The sequence below is a fragment of the Marmota flaviventris genome, chromosome 2, assembly GCF_047511675.1.
Source record: "Marmota flaviventris isolate mMarFla1 chromosome 2, mMarFla1.hap1, whole genome shotgun sequence".
Lineage (NCBI taxonomy): Eukaryota > Metazoa > Chordata > Mammalia > Rodentia > Sciuridae > Marmota > Marmota flaviventris.
The window spans coordinates 49023258-49044504 of NC_092499.1; the positions used below are offsets into that span (position 1 = coordinate 49023258).

A 21247-nucleotide genomic window follows, 5' to 3' on the forward strand; every position below is an offset into this window, starting at 1 on the left:
TTATTAAAAAAAGTTTAGGTTCAGTTCTTGGCAATTTTCCTATTCTCCAGGACTTTTGCTCCTTAGGTTCTAGCCATTTGGCAACTCTGAATGCCAACTTACAATTCTCCTCCTCAGTCAGACTGACTTGATCTTGTCTCTGTTCCCAACCCTTTCCATGAGACTTAGTAAAGCCTTTAGGTAAAAACCCTGGGAGAATATACCTTCACTTAGGTATATTTCCTTTCCTCAGATCTGGTAGCCCTTCATAGCCCCATTGTTTGGAACCTCTTGCATGTCTTCAAACAGTAGTTTTGTGTATTTTGTCTTATGTTTATTGCTGTTTTCAGTAGGAGGGTTGTTCCAATACTAGATATTCTCATGATTGGAACAAAAAGTTTAATATGTCTTTTAAAATTCAACTCTTGATTTTGTTCTTGTTTAAATGTTCTCTCTCTCTCTCTCTCTCTCTCTCTCTCTCTCTCTCTATATATATATATATATATATATATATATATATATATATATATACATTTGTTGATAGACCTTTATTTTATTTATTTATATGTGATGCTGAGAATCGAACCTACATGCCTCACACATGCCAGGCAAGTGCGCTACTGCTGAGCCACAGCCATAGCCCCTTTAAATGTACTTTTGTTTTTACTTCATTTGATCTTTTTATTGGCCAGAAAATTCGGTTCTCACCTATACTGTTTTTGGTTCCTCTGTTTTTTAAAACCCCAGGCAGAAAGTTTTGCAAGGAGAACAGTAGTGAAGTAGTGAAGACAGGACACATTCAAAGCCAGGGAAGAACCTGGTTTGCACTTCACTTGGGTCTTAGCCCCTCCAGTTTTCCTAATTAGATCCCCCAATACCACCCCACCTCACCTGCCAATGGCAGATTCCAGGAGTTTAAAAACTATACGATGAAATTCAACCCGTCACCTTCAGGCACCTACATGTTATTAAAATAATTCTACCTTCCTGAGATTGTTTAAAAAATGTTGCTTTTCTGTAGACAAATTATCATGTTTAGTAACTTGGTCAATGTATGGGAAAGTTGTTTGTTCTGATTTGACTCTATTTTCTAAATGAATGTGGAGAGAATAGCTAAGTATTGAAACCAGTAATTATTCAATTAATTTCAGTTAAAAAATGTTGGATGATGATTATATACAAAGAACTGTGTTATATGCTATTAAAGCCCCAAATATAACTTCATCAGAGTTCTACATATTTAAATTGTGAAATTATAAATAATTAGCTTCACATGAAATACTAAAACTATTGAACAATTGTTGTGTACATATTTATATGCCATGAATTAATACTGAATGCTAGCAGCACAGTAAAGTAGGCACTATTATTATCTCCTTATTACAAACAGGGAACTGAGATATAATGAAGGTAAGTCATTTGCTAAAGGTCCCAAAACATATAAGTGAATTCTACTCTGACTCAAAAGGTAAGCATTGTCATAGAGAAACACAAAATGCTATAAAAGAATGGATGAACAAAATTATTTCTAAATTAAATGGTGAAAGAAGATATCAAAGAGCTGGTAGCATATGAGTTAGGCATTTATAGATGATCAGCATTTCCGTAAATTGGATAGAAAGGGAAAGGGTATTCTTGGTTAATGAACATGTATTAGAAAATTGACTTCTAATATTACCATTAAATTAAATTAAATGTATTATTTTATTCTTAAATGCTGTCTCTTATATTGCATGAGATTTTCCTGGTAATTCTTTTTGAAATGTTGTCTGTCATCTCATGGGATGATGATGCCATACTGCAGAATACATTTGTAGTCCAATTTCATTTGTTCAAGAGATTTGTTTCTTTTTTTGAAAAATTAAATTTTGTATTTCTTGAATGTTAATCTTAGGACCCAATACATTTCTGGGACACTGACAAAATTCCCTTTTGCTGAAGTTTTCTTGTGTGTAGACCAAAAACCTTCTTGTAACCAACTATACCCTTTCTTCTCTATCTTGTCTAGATGCTATACAGTTACATGAGATAAGGGACAACACTTTGAACCAACAAAGAAAATGGCATAAATCTGAGGTATTGCTTCTGTTATGATTAATACCACTCCATGGCTTTAAATATAATCACTATTATAACAATAGCATCTGAATTTTCTCTCTTCCTCCAGTTTCAAATCATCTACAAGATCTGAATGAAAAGTACAGCTAAAGTCATAGACTAGCCCCCAAAGCATGAAATCAATGATGAAGATAAAATGTTAACTGTGTCTATGTCAAATCATGTTTCTTATTTTCTACAATATAATAGTCAGGCTCAGGTAGAAGAGTGCTTTTAGGAGGTTTTCTTTCTCGTTCTCATTTTAGAATGTTCATTTTAACAACGACTAGAAAAAGGATTTTGGTTTTGGTATAGAACCCCCCTTCTCCCCCCCCCCCCCACTTCTAGTCCATTAGAAACCCAAAATAAGTTAAAATAAAGGCATGAAAATATTTCCAATGGGATAAGCTCTGCACAGGCTCTCAATTGAGATACCAGCTTTCCAGGAAGACTACTACTTCCCCCACCCAGCAACAATTGTTCCTCCTTTCCTTCTTATTCCCATTATGAGTGGACAGAGACTGTGTTTGGTCTTTTAATCAGACCTTGATGACAGGCTGACATGGCTGTGAAGGTTTTCACTCACTTTTTGTCAACAGTTAAATCCTTACTGAAGACCAGTCGGTAAGTCAGAAAGTGCTGTTAGTATTAGGCCGTGGTTCAAGGAAGTGTGATTGTCAGCTTGCATTCTATGGTGATGATAGGGAGATCTAGGAGCTGACACAATTTTAAAGGTCACCTTGTGGACAGAAAAAAAGACTTCTGATTTAGAATAAGAAATAGAACTCTGGGACTTGAGAAGACTGGGTGCCCTGTCTCTGAGGACTCCGAAAATTTATCACTTTCTCCCTGATTGTGAAATCGTTTAGAGCCTGCTTTACTTTACCACCCAATGCAGCCGTAGTTAACAACTATGTGCTTTAGCAGTGATGTTAAATAATCTGGTAATATATAAACGCCAAATAATGCATCAATGGCTCAATGGCCTGGATATTTAAAAATACTGAAATAAGCTACTGCCTATTCTTCTTTGGTATTCTGCCTTCAAACCCTTTGTCCTTTCATTCTCAACCTTGAATTGCTAAGCAATCTAGGTTTAAAATTATCTTTAACATTAACTTCCATAAAAAGAAATTACAGTTGGTATTCTATATTCACAGGTTCTGCATCCAGGAATTCAGCCAACCATGGGAAAAAATACATGGCATAAATCTGAGGTATTGCTTCTGCTATGAATCAATACCTTGATTGGTTGGTTGATTTTGGTCCTGGAGATTGAACTCGGAGGCACTTAACCACTGAGCCAGATCCCCAGCCTTTTTTTATATTTTTTATTTTGAGATAGGGTCTTGCTAACTTGCTTAGGGCCTTGCTAAGTTGCTGAGGCTGCCTTTGAATTTGGGAACTTCCTGCCTCAGCCTCCAGAGCCACTGGGATTACAGGAATGATCCACCACTCCTGGCCAAACACATTTTTAAAAGTTGCATGTACTGAACATGTCCAGATTTTCTTCTTCTTAACATTTTCCCCTAAACAATATGGTATGATAACTATTTACATAGCAGTTATATTATATTAGCTATTATAATTATCTTTGGGTTATTTCAAGCATTTGAAAGCATGTAAATAGGTCATTTGAAAATACTTGAGGGACTTGAGCATCCATGAACTCTGATCTCCTCTAACGGTCCTGGGAGCGATCTTGAGGATACCAAGGGATGCCTATACACATATTTTATGACTAAAAAATATAGATAAACCATTTTTAAAAGGAACACCCTTTTTATTTTATTTATTTTATTTAAGAACAATAATAGTATAGCCATGTTTGAAGTGAGCATCTCTTGTTTTCCTTTCTAAAACAAGAGACTTGGAAGAAGAAAACAGCTTTAGACTGGCAGAGTCACATTCTGGACCTAGGCCCATCACTCAAAGGACCTGTCAGATAAAGTTGCTATAGTTTATTCTCCATATTAAAATCTGCTTTGTTCTTTTTTCCTTAGGTAAAGAGGAAACTTGCCATAACATCATTAAGAATTCTAGGCAGGCCAGGGTTAAACTGTTTTGTTAGTACTAGGCTGGGGGCATGGGAGAGTGCAACTGTCAGCTTGCAATCTGGGGTGATGACAGCAAGAAGATCTAGGAGGTAGCGTAGCTAAGCCTTTCTACTTTACTCATGGCCACTACATAAAAGCAAGAATGCGCTCGACAGAGCTCCAGTGGGTGCCAAGGAGGGTCTCTCTGGTAATATATAAAGGAGAAGAGAGAAGGCAGTCAGGTACCAGGAAATTCATCATCGGAAGTCACAGTGCACCTCTGGCACCCACCAAAAAAAAAAAAAAAAAGACTTCACCTGGGCAAACCAGGCTTGCAAGTCCATCAGTATACTCAATATACATACAACTGATTTGCTGCCAATTATTTGTGGACTGGGCTGTAGACCCCATCTGAGAGATGACTCAGATGTTTGTAAACTTTAATGGATCAAGAGTCAGATAAGAGGGACTAGCTCTAGGATCAAAAACTGTTGATGCCAAGAATAGTGCACCTTGCTCTAGCTTTGTAATGCTGGGTAGATTGGTAGGTTTCTGTTAGTCAAGAGGAGAAGAAAAACATCCAGCCACAACAACTGCTGGACCTTGTGAAGTTGGAACTTGGTTTAGGTATGAGGATGCTGACTATATAATACCTATAATTCCTGGCTGTGGGAAGAATTAGTTCTTTTCTTGCCTCTTTGACCATGATACTTCCTCATCCTTACTTTTATGAGACCACCTTACATAGGATAGGGGCAGGTCTTTCTACTGTCTGAGATGCTTTAAAATCAGTCAGCCATCTTAGATTAGGTAAAACATTTTTAAAAAAATGTTGACCTACTAAGATACCAAATTACACCGATAAAAAAAAATATGTTCAAATCTTACCAAGTTGTTGACTTAGAGTTGTAGACATCCTACTTCCTTTGTCTGTGTCACAAGCCACTCATTCCTCCTTCTTAATGAAAACAAGAGGGAGTGATTATACCTCCTGGGGCTGTGCCATTTATGCCGTCTGAAAGGCACTTAAATGAGTGGCACATTATCTCACACATCTGGAGTTTACCAAATTAGCCAATTATGCTGGAGCTCATAAAATGAGGCCTTAAATGTCATTTAACTAGAAAATATTATAATCACCAAGTGGTCTGATTGTAAGATGATACTTGGGGCAGCATCAGTGGTTACAGAAAACAAATCGTGAAACAAAACACAGTTCAACTGCCCCCCCCCCCCCCAATGCAACCACATATTTTCTACAGTAATACTTTCTGAAGAGTACCATATTTCTGAAGGCACCAGCAATCAACATGTTTCTCATTTGAAACTAAGTTTAATCTGACCTAGCTGTTTCCTAGTTATTTGCCTCAAGCAAACCAATGCCCAAGAATTGTTCTCATAAGAGAGCTAAGAAACATACAGGATGAGAGTAGACTGACTAAAAACCATGAACTTGTGGATTAAGTCTTGAGTTGCCAGAAGATTGTGGTGCTGCCCCAAAATTGCCAAGATTTGGTTGACTGAACATATGTACTGGTTTCCCAGAGTTTTCATACTTTAGTTAAGGAATAGATAAAAGCTGCTTTAAAATGCTGTGTGATTTGAAAGTAGAAATACCAAAGATTATAGAATATCAATTTAAAAATTAGGAGTTGATAGCACTAGTTCCATATTGTCTTCCTGTCAGTTCTAAATCATTTTTTTCTCCTTATTTCAGAAAGAATGGCCACTTAGAGTACTTGCAGTGGAGGAGAGTAAGGTTTGGGTGGGAAGATTGTCCTGGTTTTACATTAACATAATTTATAATCTCCTCATCCCTCTATGAACACCTCAGTCACTCTTAATTAAAGGACTGACAAGTACCAAAGCCTTCCTGAGATACTCAAGGCAAAGGGAAATGAGGCTGATGTGTGGGCACATGGTTAACAGGGACACTAGCCACTGTTTAACAGGAGAGTTTACAGAAGGGAACTTAGTGGCTTTAGAGGCTCCTAATAAACTAGACTGCATCTTTATAGCTTTGGGGCTCACTTTATTATATAATAGATGAAACTATTAGTTAATTCTGTCAAACCAGAGAAAAATAAAGAATCATGGTGATAACAGAGATATCATTAACAATATCAATAACACATTCCTTTCCTGCCTTCATTCCCTTTGAAGTTCTCCCTTCTACTTTCTGAAAACAGCCTTCTTGGTAAAAGTCAATTAATTATGAAAATTCCATATGATAGAAACCTCTACCAAGAATTTAGAAGGCTTAAAAAAACTTAAATTAATCTAATCTCTGAAAAACTCTATTGAAAACCCATGATGTTAATAAAAGTACAATCTTTCTGTGTTTTTGGAATCTTAGAAGCAATAAAGGGGTTTAGACTCATGTGGTTGAGCAACTGTCTTTTGGAAGCATATGAATTCTAGGCAGAGAGGTGGGAAATGGGTGGGTCTCTAAGAATGGTGGTGAGTATCACTTCACTTTCTTACAGTGGGGAAATGGGGGTATTTGTACAGATTCTAAATGTACATATTCTTAGTGTTTTTCAAAGGGAAAGGACTAATTTTCAAAACTTTCAACATGGAGGAGAGATCCTAATGGTCAAACTAACTAGTATTAATCTCCTCATAGGACAAAGAGAAAAACCAACCTTTATGCATCAGGGAAAGAAGAACATCTTTAAAAACACAGTATACTCCAAATAACAAAATTAAAAAGATATGCTTTTGCTAGAGGAAAAAAAATCTAACATAGCATGTATTAAAATGTTTTCTTTTCTTTTTCTTTCTTTTTTGTTTGCTTGACTTTCTTTAACCTAAGGCTATGAAATGCTTTTGCTCCATATCAAAATTAACAAGCAAATTTTTCTTTTGTATTTTGACAAATATTTTCATTTCTAAGATGAGAACCCTTTGGCCTTTGGTTAACAAATAGATGACCAGATCTACAGGCAGTACAGAAAAATATCAGTTTGTTCTAGAAGCAATTATATATACAGTATAGGAAAAGCCCAATTTTTCTATGCAAGGACCACACATACTGTGTGTTTGTTATATTTTTGGTATCAAAGCAGAAACATCATTTTTTTTTCTTAAAACACACATGAAATGAAGACCTTGGCTAAGAAACGCCCACATCCAATTCAGATATCTGTTACAGCTTACAGAACTTGGCAATGCTGAAGTGACTGTTTCACCAGAAAGGGAAATTCAGTTACTAGGTAACACACTATGATTTCTTTAACTTTTATACATTGAGTGAAATACACATGATTTTTTTTATCCCACTTATTGTTAATAGAAGTGTATTGTCAGTGTATGGCACTTAGATAGCACATCTTCAAAGTCATAGCAAGAAGGATTTGCTGATCCTTTGTCACTAGATGACTAGAAAATATTTAATCAGGTCTCAAGATCATTATTATAACTTCAGAGAGGGTGGTCTACTGCATAAACTATTGTCTCTGTTTCACTTTGCAGCATTATGATGTTGCCGTGATGACTTTCATTTCTGTTTAGTATTCATATACTGTCTCCACTCAGTACAAACACAGCATCAGGAATATAGAGCTAAATGGGGTTTGGCCCTTAGAGAAATATAATCTTGGGTTGGAGAGGGAGAAAGGGTAGTGTGTACTATATTTTATATACCATACTTACATAAGGAAAGAAGGGAGGAAAAAAGGAAGGAAGGGAGGGAGGGAGGGAGGGAGGAAAGAAGAGAGGAGAGAAAGAAAGAGGAAAAATAATTTGGCATGTGGTAGACAAGCGATGGTCAGGCTGGTGAAATTTGCAATCACCTTTGAATGAAGAGGGGTAGTTCCTTGGGTGGATTTTGGGTCCTCCAGGAATAGAGAACATGAAAAAGCCATGACAGTGTGAGAGATCAGAGGACTGCAAACCATTTGCTTTTCCTAGAACCTATCTGTGTATGCAGAATGAGCCAGGAGAAGAAGGGAGGGCCATACAAGGAAGGGCTCTGCATACTAAGAAAGGAATTTAAACTTTATATTGCAGGGCATGTTTTTACATTTTAGTCCCCAAATACTCTAAAGATAAAATAATTAAAACAGTATGATACTGACATAGAGATAATTAATGAAACAGAACAGGAAATGGAGAAACAATAGAAACTCTAGATGATGCTATATGCAGAAGTGTAATATGTGAAAAGTAGCATTTTCAATTCATGAGTAAAGGATGGATTTTTCAACAAGTGGTGTTTGGACAATTGACTAATCATTTCAAAATGAAATTTAATTCCTGTATATCAAGCTGTACATTTTTTAAAAATTCTGGAATAAATTAAAGATTTAAATGTAAAAAACAAAAACAAACAAAAAAAGAAGAAAATATTTGTAACCTTGGGGTTAGAGACTGTTTTGTTTTTATTTTAGTGTGACATCAGACAGTTCAAAGGACTGATAGGATCACATGTAAGTTTTCAAAAGTCAAACTTCTGAAAGGATAAGTAAGATACTACAGTTGTAAGCAAATGACAAGTTAGGAAAATGTTTGCAATCTATGTAACAGTCAAAGAATTTATTTCTGTAATATATATTAAGTTCCTACATATCAATTTAAAAACTAACCTGAGAGAAATAGTGAAGAACACAAATTGGCAAGAATTGAAAGAAATGATACCTCATGATAAAAAAAAGTATGCTCAATGCCAGTGACAATAAGAGGAACACAATTAAGACAGTTTCATTTTCAGTTTGTCAGATGGTCAGCAGGAGATACATGTCAGGGAAAGATATCACACATAATGATTAATAATGTCCCATGTTTGAGAGAGCATGGAGCAATATGAACTCTCAAATACTGAGTATAAAATCAGTACATACTTTTTGGAAGGTAATTTGTCAGCATCTATAATACAATGTGTGCATATAATTTGATCCTAGAAATCCATAGCTAGCAACTTATTTTATATAAATGTGTAAATATAAAATATACTTAAAATATAAATACCATATTTAAAAATATATATATTTCTAAAATTCAAGTATATGTATGTGAGTGTGTGAGTGTGTGTGTGTGTGTGCACCAGTGCGCAAAGACAGTATGAGACAACATTGTACTGGTGTTTATACTAGCAAAAATCTGGAAACAACATAAAAATCGACCAAAGGGATTACTTTAATAAATTGTAGCTCACAGATAAATAATTATGTTGTTGTTAAAAAGAATATACTGACATGGAAATATATCCATGAGATAGGATTACTTGAAATAAATGATTATCAGAATAGCACTTATAGTATAATTTGGCAAGAGAGGCAGTGACTACAGTGATTAAAAGCAAGGATTTTGGGTCAACTGACTTAAATTTGGTTTAAAAGTGGTTTCCACCACTTATCAAATAAGTAAAAATGACTAGCTTCTCTAAATCTTGGTTTCTTTATCTGTCCAACTGGAAAGGTACATAGCTCAACATTGTAGGGAGAATTCCTAGCACATAAGGAGGCTAAAAATATGCTAGTTATTATTATTACTAAGAAAATTTTGAATAATTATCATTTTAAAGATCTTTAAATAAAAACAACTTTCAAAAGCAAATGTAATATGTTTAGTATTATAAAATATAATTTAAAAATGATACAGTACAATCTTTAACTGTGTTGTATAAGAAATTTTAGCTTATGTGAGCAATATATTCTATTTATTTGATCATTTACCAGATATGATAATGACTTTGATGCATCAGTTTTTGACAAATCTTTTTAAATTTTTATTATGAATTTACTATGAAATTCTACTGACTATAGAATCTGTAGATATTATAGAGAACAGAAGATATATATATATATATATATATATATATATATATATATATATATTTACTTTTTCTAGAGTATTTATTTATTACTTATTTTATTTAAGTAAAATAATAAATCAAAAGTTTATGATCTGTTAAAACATTCATTATTCCCTTAGACCTTAAGGTCTTTTATATATGTTTAATTTTATTGGTACATTATAGTTGTACATAATAGTTGGGTTCATTTTGACATAATTATACATGCATGAAATTTTATTTACTCCATTTTAGTCTCTAGTGCTTCCCTCCTCCCTACCTCTATCCTCCTCCTTCTATTCTACTGGTCTACCTTGCACTCATTTATGTATTTTTAATTGGTTCTTTGTAGGTATAAAAGAAGGTGGAATTCACTGCAGTATGTTTACACATGCATACAGAATAATTTGTCAAATCCATTCTGCATTTCTTCCCCTTTCCCTTCCCTCCTCTCTCCCTCTCACTGTCCTTCTACACAGCTGGTCTTCCCTCTGTCTTTATGATATCCTGCCCCACCTTTTTCCCCCTTACTGTGCTCTAGCTTCCACATGAGAATATTTGACCCTTGATTTTGAGTTGACACAGATTTGTTTTGATTGCATATTTATAAATCTTGTGCAAACAAGGAATGCATTTGTATATTATATCTAAATACCAATATAAATAACTGTTAATTTTAGATGGTCTCCATTATGAGAAGTTTTAAAAGCTTTAATAAAATAAATTAGAAATTGTCCTCTAGTCATTAAATTGGTTATTAATTGGTTATTAATATTCTTTTGGTAGTAATTATTATTAATTATCAATATTTTTGTTTTAAAAGCTTTAATAAAATAAATTAGAAATTGTCCTCTAGTCATTAAATTGGTTATTAATATTCTTTTGGTAGTAATTATTATTAATTATTAATATTTTTGGTAGTAATTATATACACATATAATATACACATATATTATATTACATACATATAATCATATTATATACATGTTCAGTTTTTAATCATCTCAGGAAAAACATAATGAAATAGGAAGGCACACTTTTAAGTATGTTTTCCCTAAAAAACTATGAAAATAAACCATTGAAAATGAGGAAACATGTTAAATAGAAATACATTAAAAAGTCTGTGTCAACATAGTCTGTACAGGAAAAATAATACATACCCTTCTGTTTGGAAGATCATACGAAAGCTGTCCCCTAAGCTTTTATAACTGTTTGGATCAGTTGCATATCTCTGAATCTGGAACCTAGGAACAAAATCAATCAACAACAAGAAAAAAGAATCCAAGTTAAGGATTTTACCAAATGACTTTTCTCATTTTTCAAAGTCTTAGAAATTCAGCTTTTTCAGATTAATTTAACATATTCTGGTCTTTGCTATAGATTTTATTGATTTATTTGCCTTATATAAGTTTGACCTTATTTTTGTAGCATTTAATATTATATTTCTTTGTACTTTAATAGGAACTATAGAAAAAGACTTTTTTCATCTGTTTCTTAGCTAGGCAGATGCACCCTGAGGCATTTATACTTTTTTCTTTTGTGTAAAGCATATGCAGATGTCATGTATTGCTTTAATGTATAATTCAGAAATCTGAAGATGTGAATGAAACAAATAACTCTAATTCTTATTTAAATTAGTGTTCTTTGATGATGATTTAATGTAAGGTTTGAAAATTCAGACTAACTAATAATTCTAAGTTTACAAAAAGGAGCCAAACTAATATGTCCTAATTTGGCTCCTTTTTGTAAACTTAGAATTAATTTTGGGAAAAGAAGCCTATGACTGGAGTGAGAGCTGGGATTGTATGTTGGTCTTATATTTCTTTTCTTTACTTTTCAAATTTTGTTCTAATTAGTTATACGTAACAGCAGAATGCATTTTGATACATCATATATAAATGAAGTATAATTTCTCATTTTTCTGGTTGTATATGATGTAGAATACCACCAGTCATAAGTTACATATGTACATAGGATAATAATGTCTGATTCATTCTATTAACCTTCCTAGCCTCATAGCCCCTCCCCTCCCTTCACTGTATCTAATCTAAAGTAACTCTATTCCTCCCTAACCCCTCCCTTATTGTGAATTAGCATCTACATATCAGAGAAAACATTCCACCTTTGGTTTTTTTGGGATTGGCTTATTTCACTTAGCATGATATTCTACAGCTTCACTCATTTACTGGCATATGCCATTATTTCATTCTTTAAAGCTAAGCAATACTCCATTGTGTGTGTGTGTGGGGGGGGTGTATGTATCACATTTTCTTTATCCATCTGTAGAAGAGCACCTAGGTTGGTTCCATAGTTTAGTTATAGTGAATTGAACTGCTTTAAACATCAATATAGTTCTGTCACTGTAGTATGCTGATTTTTAAGTCCTTTGGGCATAAACCAAGAAGTGGGATAGCTGGGTCAAATGGTGGTTCCATTTCAAGTTTTCTGAGGAATCTCCATACCGCTTTCCATAATGATTGCACAAATTTAAATTTCCACCAGCAATGTATGAGTGAACATTTTCCCCACATCCTCACCATCTTTCTTGTTGTTTGAATTCTTTTTTTTTTGTCATGACTTTGATTTGCATATTATTCTGTATCAATCCCCTACATAGTTTTGTTGTTGTTTATATTCTTGATAATTGCCATTCCGACTGGGGTGAAATGAAATCTTAGAGTGCCGCAGTCTGGCTGGGCACAAAATCACGAGCCACTCAAGCAGGAACAAAGTTTATTTTTTGAAACTGCCGCCAATGTCCGTACCACCCGGGAAGATTTTTTCCACCCACGCAGCCTCCTCCCGGACCCGCAGAGAGAGCTCCTCCCCGGGAACTCCCTCCTACTGTACTTCCCCAACCAATGGGAACTCTCCAGGAGTCCCGTAGCCGGCCTAGGTGAACAGCAGGAGTCCAATATCCATATGAATGCAAATCTTAACATAATCATATCATCTCAATGGCTGGCTGGCGTCACCTTTCGACCAAAAATGCCATGCATCATATACTTGGCTCTTAGCATTAGAGTGATTTTGATTTGCATTTTTCTAACTGCTAAATATAGTGAACATTTTTCCATACATTTGTTGATCAATTGTATTACTTCTTCTGTGAAGTGCCTTGCCCACCATACTTTTGGTGTTAAAGTCCTTTGAGTTCTTTATATATCCTGGAGATTCATGCTCTATCTAAGGTGCATGTGGTAAAGATTTTCTCCCAATTTGTAGGCTCTCTCTTTATGTTATTGATTGCTTCCTTTGCTGAGAAGAAGCTTTTTAGTTTGAATCCAACCCATGTATTGATTCTTGATTTTACTTCTGTTCTTTAGGAGTCTTTTAAGAAAGTCAGATCATAGGCTGATATGGTGAAGATTTGAGCCTATATTTTCTTCTATTAGGCACAGGATCTCTGTTCTAGTGCTTAAGTCTTTAATCCACTTTGAGTTGAGTTTTGTGCAGGGTGAGAGATAGAGGTTTAATTTCATTCTTCTACATACAGATTTCCAGTTTTCCCAGCACGATTTGTTGAAGAAACTTTCTTTTCTCCAATTAATTTTTTTGGCACCTTTGTCTAGTAGGACTGTATGTATGTGGATTTGTCTCTGGGTCTTCTTTTCTGTACAATTGGTCTATGTATCTGTTTTGGTGCCAATACCATGCCATTTTTGGTACCATAGCTCTGTAGTATAGTTTAAGGTCTGGTATTGTCATGTCTCCTGCTTCACTTTTCTTGCTAAGGATTGCTTTGGCTATTCTGGGCCTCTTATTTTTCCAAATGAATTTTATGACTGATTTTTCTACTTATGTGAAGAACATCATTGGAATTTCAATAGGAATTGTGTTAAATATGTGCAGCGCTTTTGGTAGTATGGCCATTTTGACAATATTAATTCTGCCTATCCAAGATCTTAGGAGAGCTTTCCATGTTCTAAGGTCTTCTTAAATTTCTTTATTTAATGTTCTATAGTTTTAATTGTAGAGGTCTTTCACATCTTTTGTTAGATTGATTTACAAGTATTTTTTTTAAACTACTGTGAATGGGATAGTTTTCCCAATTTTTCTTTCAGTTGATTCATCATTGGTATAAATCCATGCATAGCAGAATGAAATTTAACACCTATATCTCACCATGCACAAAACTCGACATGAAGTGTATCAAGGACTTAGAGATTTGACCAGAAGTGTTTCAAGGACTTAGGGATTTGCCTACTAGAAGAAAATATAGGTCCAACTCTCCATCATGCCAGCTTAGGAACTGACTTCTTCAACAAGACTCCTAAAGTGCAAGAAGTAAAATAAAAAATCAATAAATGGGATGGATTCAAACCAAAAAGCTTCTTCACAGCAAAGGAAACAATCAAGAACTCGAAGAGAGAGCTTACATGATAGGAGAAAATCTTTGCTACCTGCTCCTCATATAGAACATTAATCTTCCAGATATATAAAGAACTCAAAAAACACCACAAACAAATAACCCAATCAATAAATGGGAAAAGGAACTGAACAGGCACTTCAGAGAAGAAATACAAACAGTCAACAAATATCCAAAAAATGTTCAACATCTCTACCAATTAGAGAAATGCAAATTAAAACTACACTGATATTCCATCTTACTCCAGTCAGAATGACAATTATCAAGAATACAAGTAACAATAAAAGTTGATGAGAATGTGAAGGGAATGTTCACTCATACATTGCTAGTGGGACTTCAAACTGGTACAACCACTCTGGAAAGCAGTATGGAAATTCCTCAGAAAAGTTGGAATAAAACCACCATTTGATCCAACTATCCCATTTCTTGGTTTATACCCAAAGGACTTAAAATCAGCATACTACAGTGACACAGCCACATCAATGTTTATAGCAGCTCAATTCAAAATAGTTAAACTATGGAACTGATCTAGGTGCCCTTCAACAGATGAATGGATAAAGAAATGTGGTATATATTTATATATATATATATATATATATATATATATATATATATATATATATATATACAATGGACTATGACTCAGCCATAAAGAAGAATGAAATTATAGCATTCTCTAGTAAATGGATGGAACTGGAAACTATCATGCTAAGCGAAATAAGCCAATCCCAAAAACCAAAGGCCAAATATTCTCTCTAATATGCAGATGCTAATACACAATAAGATGGGGGGAAGAGGGAAGAACAGAAATTCATTGGATTAAACAAAGGGGAACAAAAGGAAGAGAGGGGGAAGGGAATGGGAAAAACAATAGAATGAATCAGAAGTAACTTTCCTATGTTCATATATAAATATGTGACTAGTAAAACTCTAAATCATGTACAGCCACAAGAATGGGATCCTAATTAGAATAAGGTATACTCCATGTATATATAATGTGTCAAAATACACTATACTGTCATGTATATCTAAAAAGAACAAATTAAAAAATGTAAGTTGTACATAGCTTATCAGAAGACCATGGGCCATTGCAACTAGCTCATTTTAACTGTTTTGGATCCAGAGATGCATTTTGTGTATATCTCACTGACCTGACTCAGTAGGAGGTTTCGTCTAGAATAAAAACAAAATTTGATGGTCAGTTAGATGTACTTTGTTTGGTATTTCTGAATTATAACATATAAATGAGATGACTTGGTACTTTGGATACAAATGAATTAACACTAACCAGAAATTAACACAATAGGAGAATCACATATAGGTTTATATAACAAATAACTGTGGAATATATAGAGCAATTTCCAAAATATGACTTTGTTTCAGCTCAAATAAGCATCTCCATCTCTGCCTTTGTGTATCTGTAACCTTACTCATTGCTAACTATGAAACACTTTCTCATGTCTACTCGGGAAATCCAAGACTCTTTTGTAATTGTTCTCGTAAGGAAATTATTTAACATACTTTCATAAATTATAAAAGTATTATAGGCACATAGATGTTTCTCATAATATCTCCAATAATCTTTCATTAAGTACATTTACCTCAGTCAAATTCCTTTCTAGATGCTTTTCTTCCAAATTACCAAGTATTTTCCTAATGTGTGCCATATGATATAAGATGCTATAGGTTTTACAAAAATCCAGGCCATTATGTCCCTTTTAAGTAGTATAGGAAAAAATATGAGAAAAAATAATTGACAATATAAGAGAAAACACCAGAAATGTTAAGTAGCATGGGCACTGGGTTGTCCAGGTGTTCATGGGGTGGAGGGATAATTACTGTTTACTGCGGAGGGTCAGGAAGGGTTTCAGGAAAGGGAAGGCATTTGAGCTGGTCCTTGTGGGATTCAGAGAGGCAAAAAGAGCAGACCAGGAGGAAGCATTCCAGGTGCTGAAAGGAACAAAGGCCAGTGAAGGAAAGCTGCCCCTTCTCATGGGGAGTGAAGAAAAAGACTTTCCCCCATAGCAGCCCCATCTGGATTTCCTTCAGAAAGATGTTCCATTTCTCTGCTTGCTGCACATGCTTGGTTGCTCATGGTGGTGGAGACCTGAGCTGTTTAGAGGAGGGTGCTTAGGTGATAAAGTCAAAGGTCAGTATTGAACATTTGACCTTTTTCTGTCCTAAGCTGAATGCTTCAGCTACCTCTGGGTGGCCATCTCAGAGTCATGTGACTCTGTTCCTAAAAGGGACTGTGAAAGAGACAGCAGATGGACATGTCAGCTTTGTCTACACTGGAAACACCAAGTTCAGGAAACACCAAGGTTTGTACATATACGAATGACAAATATAGTTACTTCATAAGTGACTAGTTACCTAACCTGGCTATTGGAATTCCAAGCACTTCATTCACCCATGTATGTAATTTCTTTCATTTCTTAGAATCCAATAAATAATATTTCCAACCCATTATTCATTCAGCTAACATGAGTTTTTAAGCATTGATGTACTACTATATTGGGGGGTTACATAGAAATAAGACATAACCCTGCCTTTCAGAAGTTTATAGTTAGGTAAAGGAGGTGTGCAGAGACATGATACCATATACAAGGTAAAATGTTTAGGAATAGTATTTCAGAGTATCAGATGCTGGCCAATGAGTTCTACTGATACTAGTACCCTTTGTTTGGGGGATAATCTCCAATCTAGGGGTAGACTGTGACAGACACAAAGTAGTACTTTTCAGGGACACTGGAGTGAAGAGGAAAGCAAAGGAAGGATATTTTGAGTTAAAAAAATGTGTGATAAACTTTACCCATCTATTTTAGAATAGGCAACAAGAATAGTTAGCAGAATCCTCGGGGAGTACTTATATAGAAGCTAAGAGTCTCCTGAGTTGCTGTTCATTACAAACAGGGGAGGTGACATCAAAATAACTACATGAAGGGAGCCTACAAGCTGTGTTGGATGAGCAATGGGAAGGGATGGACAGGCATGGTAAATTCTGCTGCCTTAGTACAACCTCCCATAGGACTCACTATGCCTAAAGCAGCTAGAGGTCCCATTAAAAGGGTTAGGGCAAGTACAGTTGTCTCTTCTACTGTGCATCTCACATATGGCATGCCCACACTGCAGAGAAAGTACATGCAGTATTTAGTTCCACTACACATGACTTATTCTGATCACAGACTTATCAGGTCTTCTAAGGAATCTGTTTCAAGTTGATATAATTATAGTGTATTTTGGTCAATCATGTAAAACAGCAATTTCCTTCTTCCTCTCTACTATATTTCAGCAACTTAAAAGGTCTCTATCCTGGATTGAAGCTTTATATCAGCATTTTTCAAGCTCCATTCTATGCTAACAAATTCTCGCTATGCTTAGGGAGACAATTTTCCAGTTACGTAATACAACTCTTTGTAAAATTGCAAAGGCAAAGCCATACTACTCTTGATTGTATTTAGAAGAAAAGGTTGGACCTCTCCATTGTCCTAATAAAAGCAGCTTCTACACATCTGGAATCTCCATCCAAGTAACTTATTTTATTAAAATAAAAATTTGCTACCAAGCCAACAAACTGGACAAAGGAATAACCAAAAGAAATATTTGGTGCCTAACATTCAGTCACAATCAAACACAAAGGAAAGGAATGTAGATTAAACCCTGGGCTACAATGCAAAGGAATCAGTTATGCAGCCAGCCTCAATGCCTGTCTGCACAGGACTGCATGCACTTAACAAGGAGGGAGTAGGCTGCCACACTGTAAATGTTAAGTGACATACTGTGGTAACCTTCAGGGCCGGTGGGGGCTTCTCAGCGTTCACAAACAAATGCACAAATATTTTTTCAAAAAATTTTAAAATTTGTTCTAATTAGTTATATATGACAATAGAGTATTTTGACAAACTATAGAAATGGAGCATAACTTCTCATTTTTTCTGGGCACAACTGTATTTTTTAAAGTTAAAAAATGTGTTCCCTCACTAAATAATTTTTCAGTAGATTTTGTCAAGAATCATGACTACAATATTTCCAACTAATTTATCTGTGTGCTCAATGAGACATTTTAAATTTCTCTGCTGTTGATTATCAGCATAGTTAGATACAAACAGGGGAGGTGACATCAAAATAACTATAGCTTGTCTGAGGACTTCTGAAGACATGGCCATAAGAAAGATGTTTGAAAGAAATAAAGTGGCTTTTCTGTCTTAAACGCCTTAGGACAGGCTATTTGAAAATTCAAAAAAATTCATTTTATTCAGTGCCTTTATTTCCAAAGGATTGTAGGTTTTGGGATATATATGTATACTTAATATATGTATAATATATTATACATGTTTATATATAATTTATGATTTATGTATTCATATCTTTATTCATATGCAACAATTAGTTACAAAGGGTTGGACTGGATACCTAATGGGATTCACCTTGAGCTATATTTGTATAGCATACATACTTTTTAATCAGATCATATGATAAAATGGTGTGTGCTGGGGGAGAGAACCAATGGAAATTTGGGGGGGGCAAAAGCTATTGTGAGCTGCCTCTTTGACGTTCCACCAATCCTAAGCAAATTATTGCAGTAGGTGCAGTTTATCTCTTCTGTGTCTAGATCATTTTCTAGATTTGCAATTTTTGTGCTCTTCCTAGCTTTCTCTACTTACCCCTACTTTCAGAAAGTGTTCATATCAATCATTTATCTTTATTGCCACTTTTACTTTGATGTGCTATCTGTCAAAGCTTGTCCTCTGTTAAGGGGATTTAAGCTATCAAAGAGGAGGTGCCAAGGTTTGTTTTTTCTAGGGTGGGGATGAAGAGGCTCCTTACTACCAAAGACAACTGTAAGTGGTACTTATTTTCCCCCTCAGTGACATTCTATATAGCATTAGGCTACATAATAATTCCGCCTTTGTGTCAAAGGAGGTGAGGCACTTTAGTGACTAGACCAGCAGCTACCAGTTATAATTTGTGTTGCCACTGATTCACAGCACACACTAGTGAAAGGTGTAATTTAATCCTCTTTCTCCTCAGAGATAAAATGGAACAGCAGATAGCAGAGGACAGTTGTGCTGTTGTTGTTGTTATTATTATTTTGAGGAAGGGCAATACAGAGTTAATACTTGAGTTTCTTAGCTATAAGAGAGAAAAGACCTTTCATTTTATTTTATAAATCTCCCAAGTTCCATATTTTATATGGGTGGGAGACTTCTAGTAAAACTTGTACACTGATAATAAGTGGTGATGAGCCTAATGGAACTCCCTGCAGAGATCTTTATAAATGTGCTATGAACAAAGATTATTAGTAATTATCAGAATATTACACATGCTCCTTAATAAACACTTAAGAAGCCCACTAATGAATCAGAGATTAACAGACCAAAGATTTGCAATTATAGAACACATTAAAAGGATAACTGTAGGAAGATTAAATAAAGATTTTAATTCACCCTAATTAGTCTATCTTACCAAAATAAGAGTAAGTTTTCTTTCTCACTCATTAGATGAGCATGGCTAAACTCAGATCAACACGCAAAGACATGTCTAAGGTTTTGAAATTTAGGCATACACATAAACCTCACAAACTTTGGGGAAAAGCCCAGAAATCATAGTGTTAGAAAAATTCCTGCCATGGATGTTTTTTCCTGTGCTCTGAAAAATCACCTTCGAGCAGAACAAACATCATTTTCCTACAGAAAGCATAACCCCCAGGGCCTCTACATTTTCCATCCTGCAGAAAGACAGATCAGATGGTAGGTGAGTGAGGCTGCTGATTTTGAAGAGATTATTCTTTCAGTTTTCTTTCATGAGTTTTGGGAGGAAAGATTTCCTTCTAACATTTCTCTGTGTTCATAACTTTAGTGTTCTAATTTTAAGTACCTAGTGAGTATGATAATAATTTGTTTCAAAAAGTTAGCTATAAATATTTTGTTTACCTTCAGATAAAATATAATATTAATCCACATAACTTCACCTTGACATCAATAAAGGCCTTTAATCATGTTGAAAGGGCATGATTTCCAGTTCTAGACATGGATTTCTATCTCAATGTTTACAGAGAGGTTCCCATATGTAAAAGGGAAGGGTAAGAGTTTGGAGAATCCAAAGAAAATAATACACAGGACCTGCCCTCTGGAAGAAAACAATTGGAGGGTAGGGAGATATTAATAATTAACTCTAAACAAAGTGAAATACTTGTGCTAAGTAGAGATTCTAAGAGCTTGGTTTATCTGTGATTTAAGCATTGCCTCTGCTTGCTATGTTCCTAGTCTGGGCCTGTCATCAATTGACACTCTAAAATAATGCTAACAAGTCCACTGGGGTTGTAGAGTTTGGGACTGCACAGTGATCACCTACTGAAGTTCAAAATCTAAGCCCATTCATATTTGGCTACCTATCAAATTATTCTAAAAATTTAAAGAAAGAAAGTTATTTTTCTTGATTGTTCCTTAGTCATTTCCTTTTTTATAAAAGAAATAGAAACCTATACCTGACAAAAATGAATATGTCTTTTGCTTGTTTAAATTCTGTATGTCTTCACTATGTGTAGGTGGGCTGGGCTATGCTTTGGCTTAGTATTTATGATTGTAAAGGAAACCAATGAATTTCTCTATGTTATTATAAAACAGTTTATAATTTGAAGAAATGTGTAACCTGGAGTGCTCCATCAGCCTAGATAATTACTACAGATAAGGTGACAACATTTTGGCAAGGCCACAAAAGCAAGGAAAATCTTCTGTGCCATGTAATTTTGAACATGTTTTTAAACAGAGCTTCAAAAATATTATCTCCCTGAAATATCAGATCAACCCAGATAGCCTGATTGTATTTTAAGTAATTTTCTGTGATCCTTGACACATCTAATTGCTGTTCTTTTCACAAGCCAAGATTTAAAAGCTAAAGTTCTGTGACTATGCATTTCATAATTTACAGTTAAACATTACAATTAAATATCATATAAATGGTTCATCATTT

The 21247-nt window shown here is 34.8% G+C and overlaps 1 protein-coding gene across 7 annotated transcripts in view; it reads right to left on the reverse strand.

Annotated features, from left to right (window-relative positions):
• The window catches only part of Slc25a21 (solute carrier family 25 member 21), a 538394-nt gene that overhangs the window by 142346 nt on the left and 374801 nt on the right, over positions 1 to 21247 (reverse strand). For all 7 annotated transcript variants that reach the window (XM_071607840.1, XM_071607837.1, XM_027929668.2 and 4 more), the window contains one exon: positions 11067 to 11150. In XM_071607840.1, coding sequence (XP_071463941.1) covers positions 11067 to 11150 — 84 coding nt within the window. The remainder of the gene's footprint in view (positions 1 to 11066; positions 11151 to 21247) is intronic.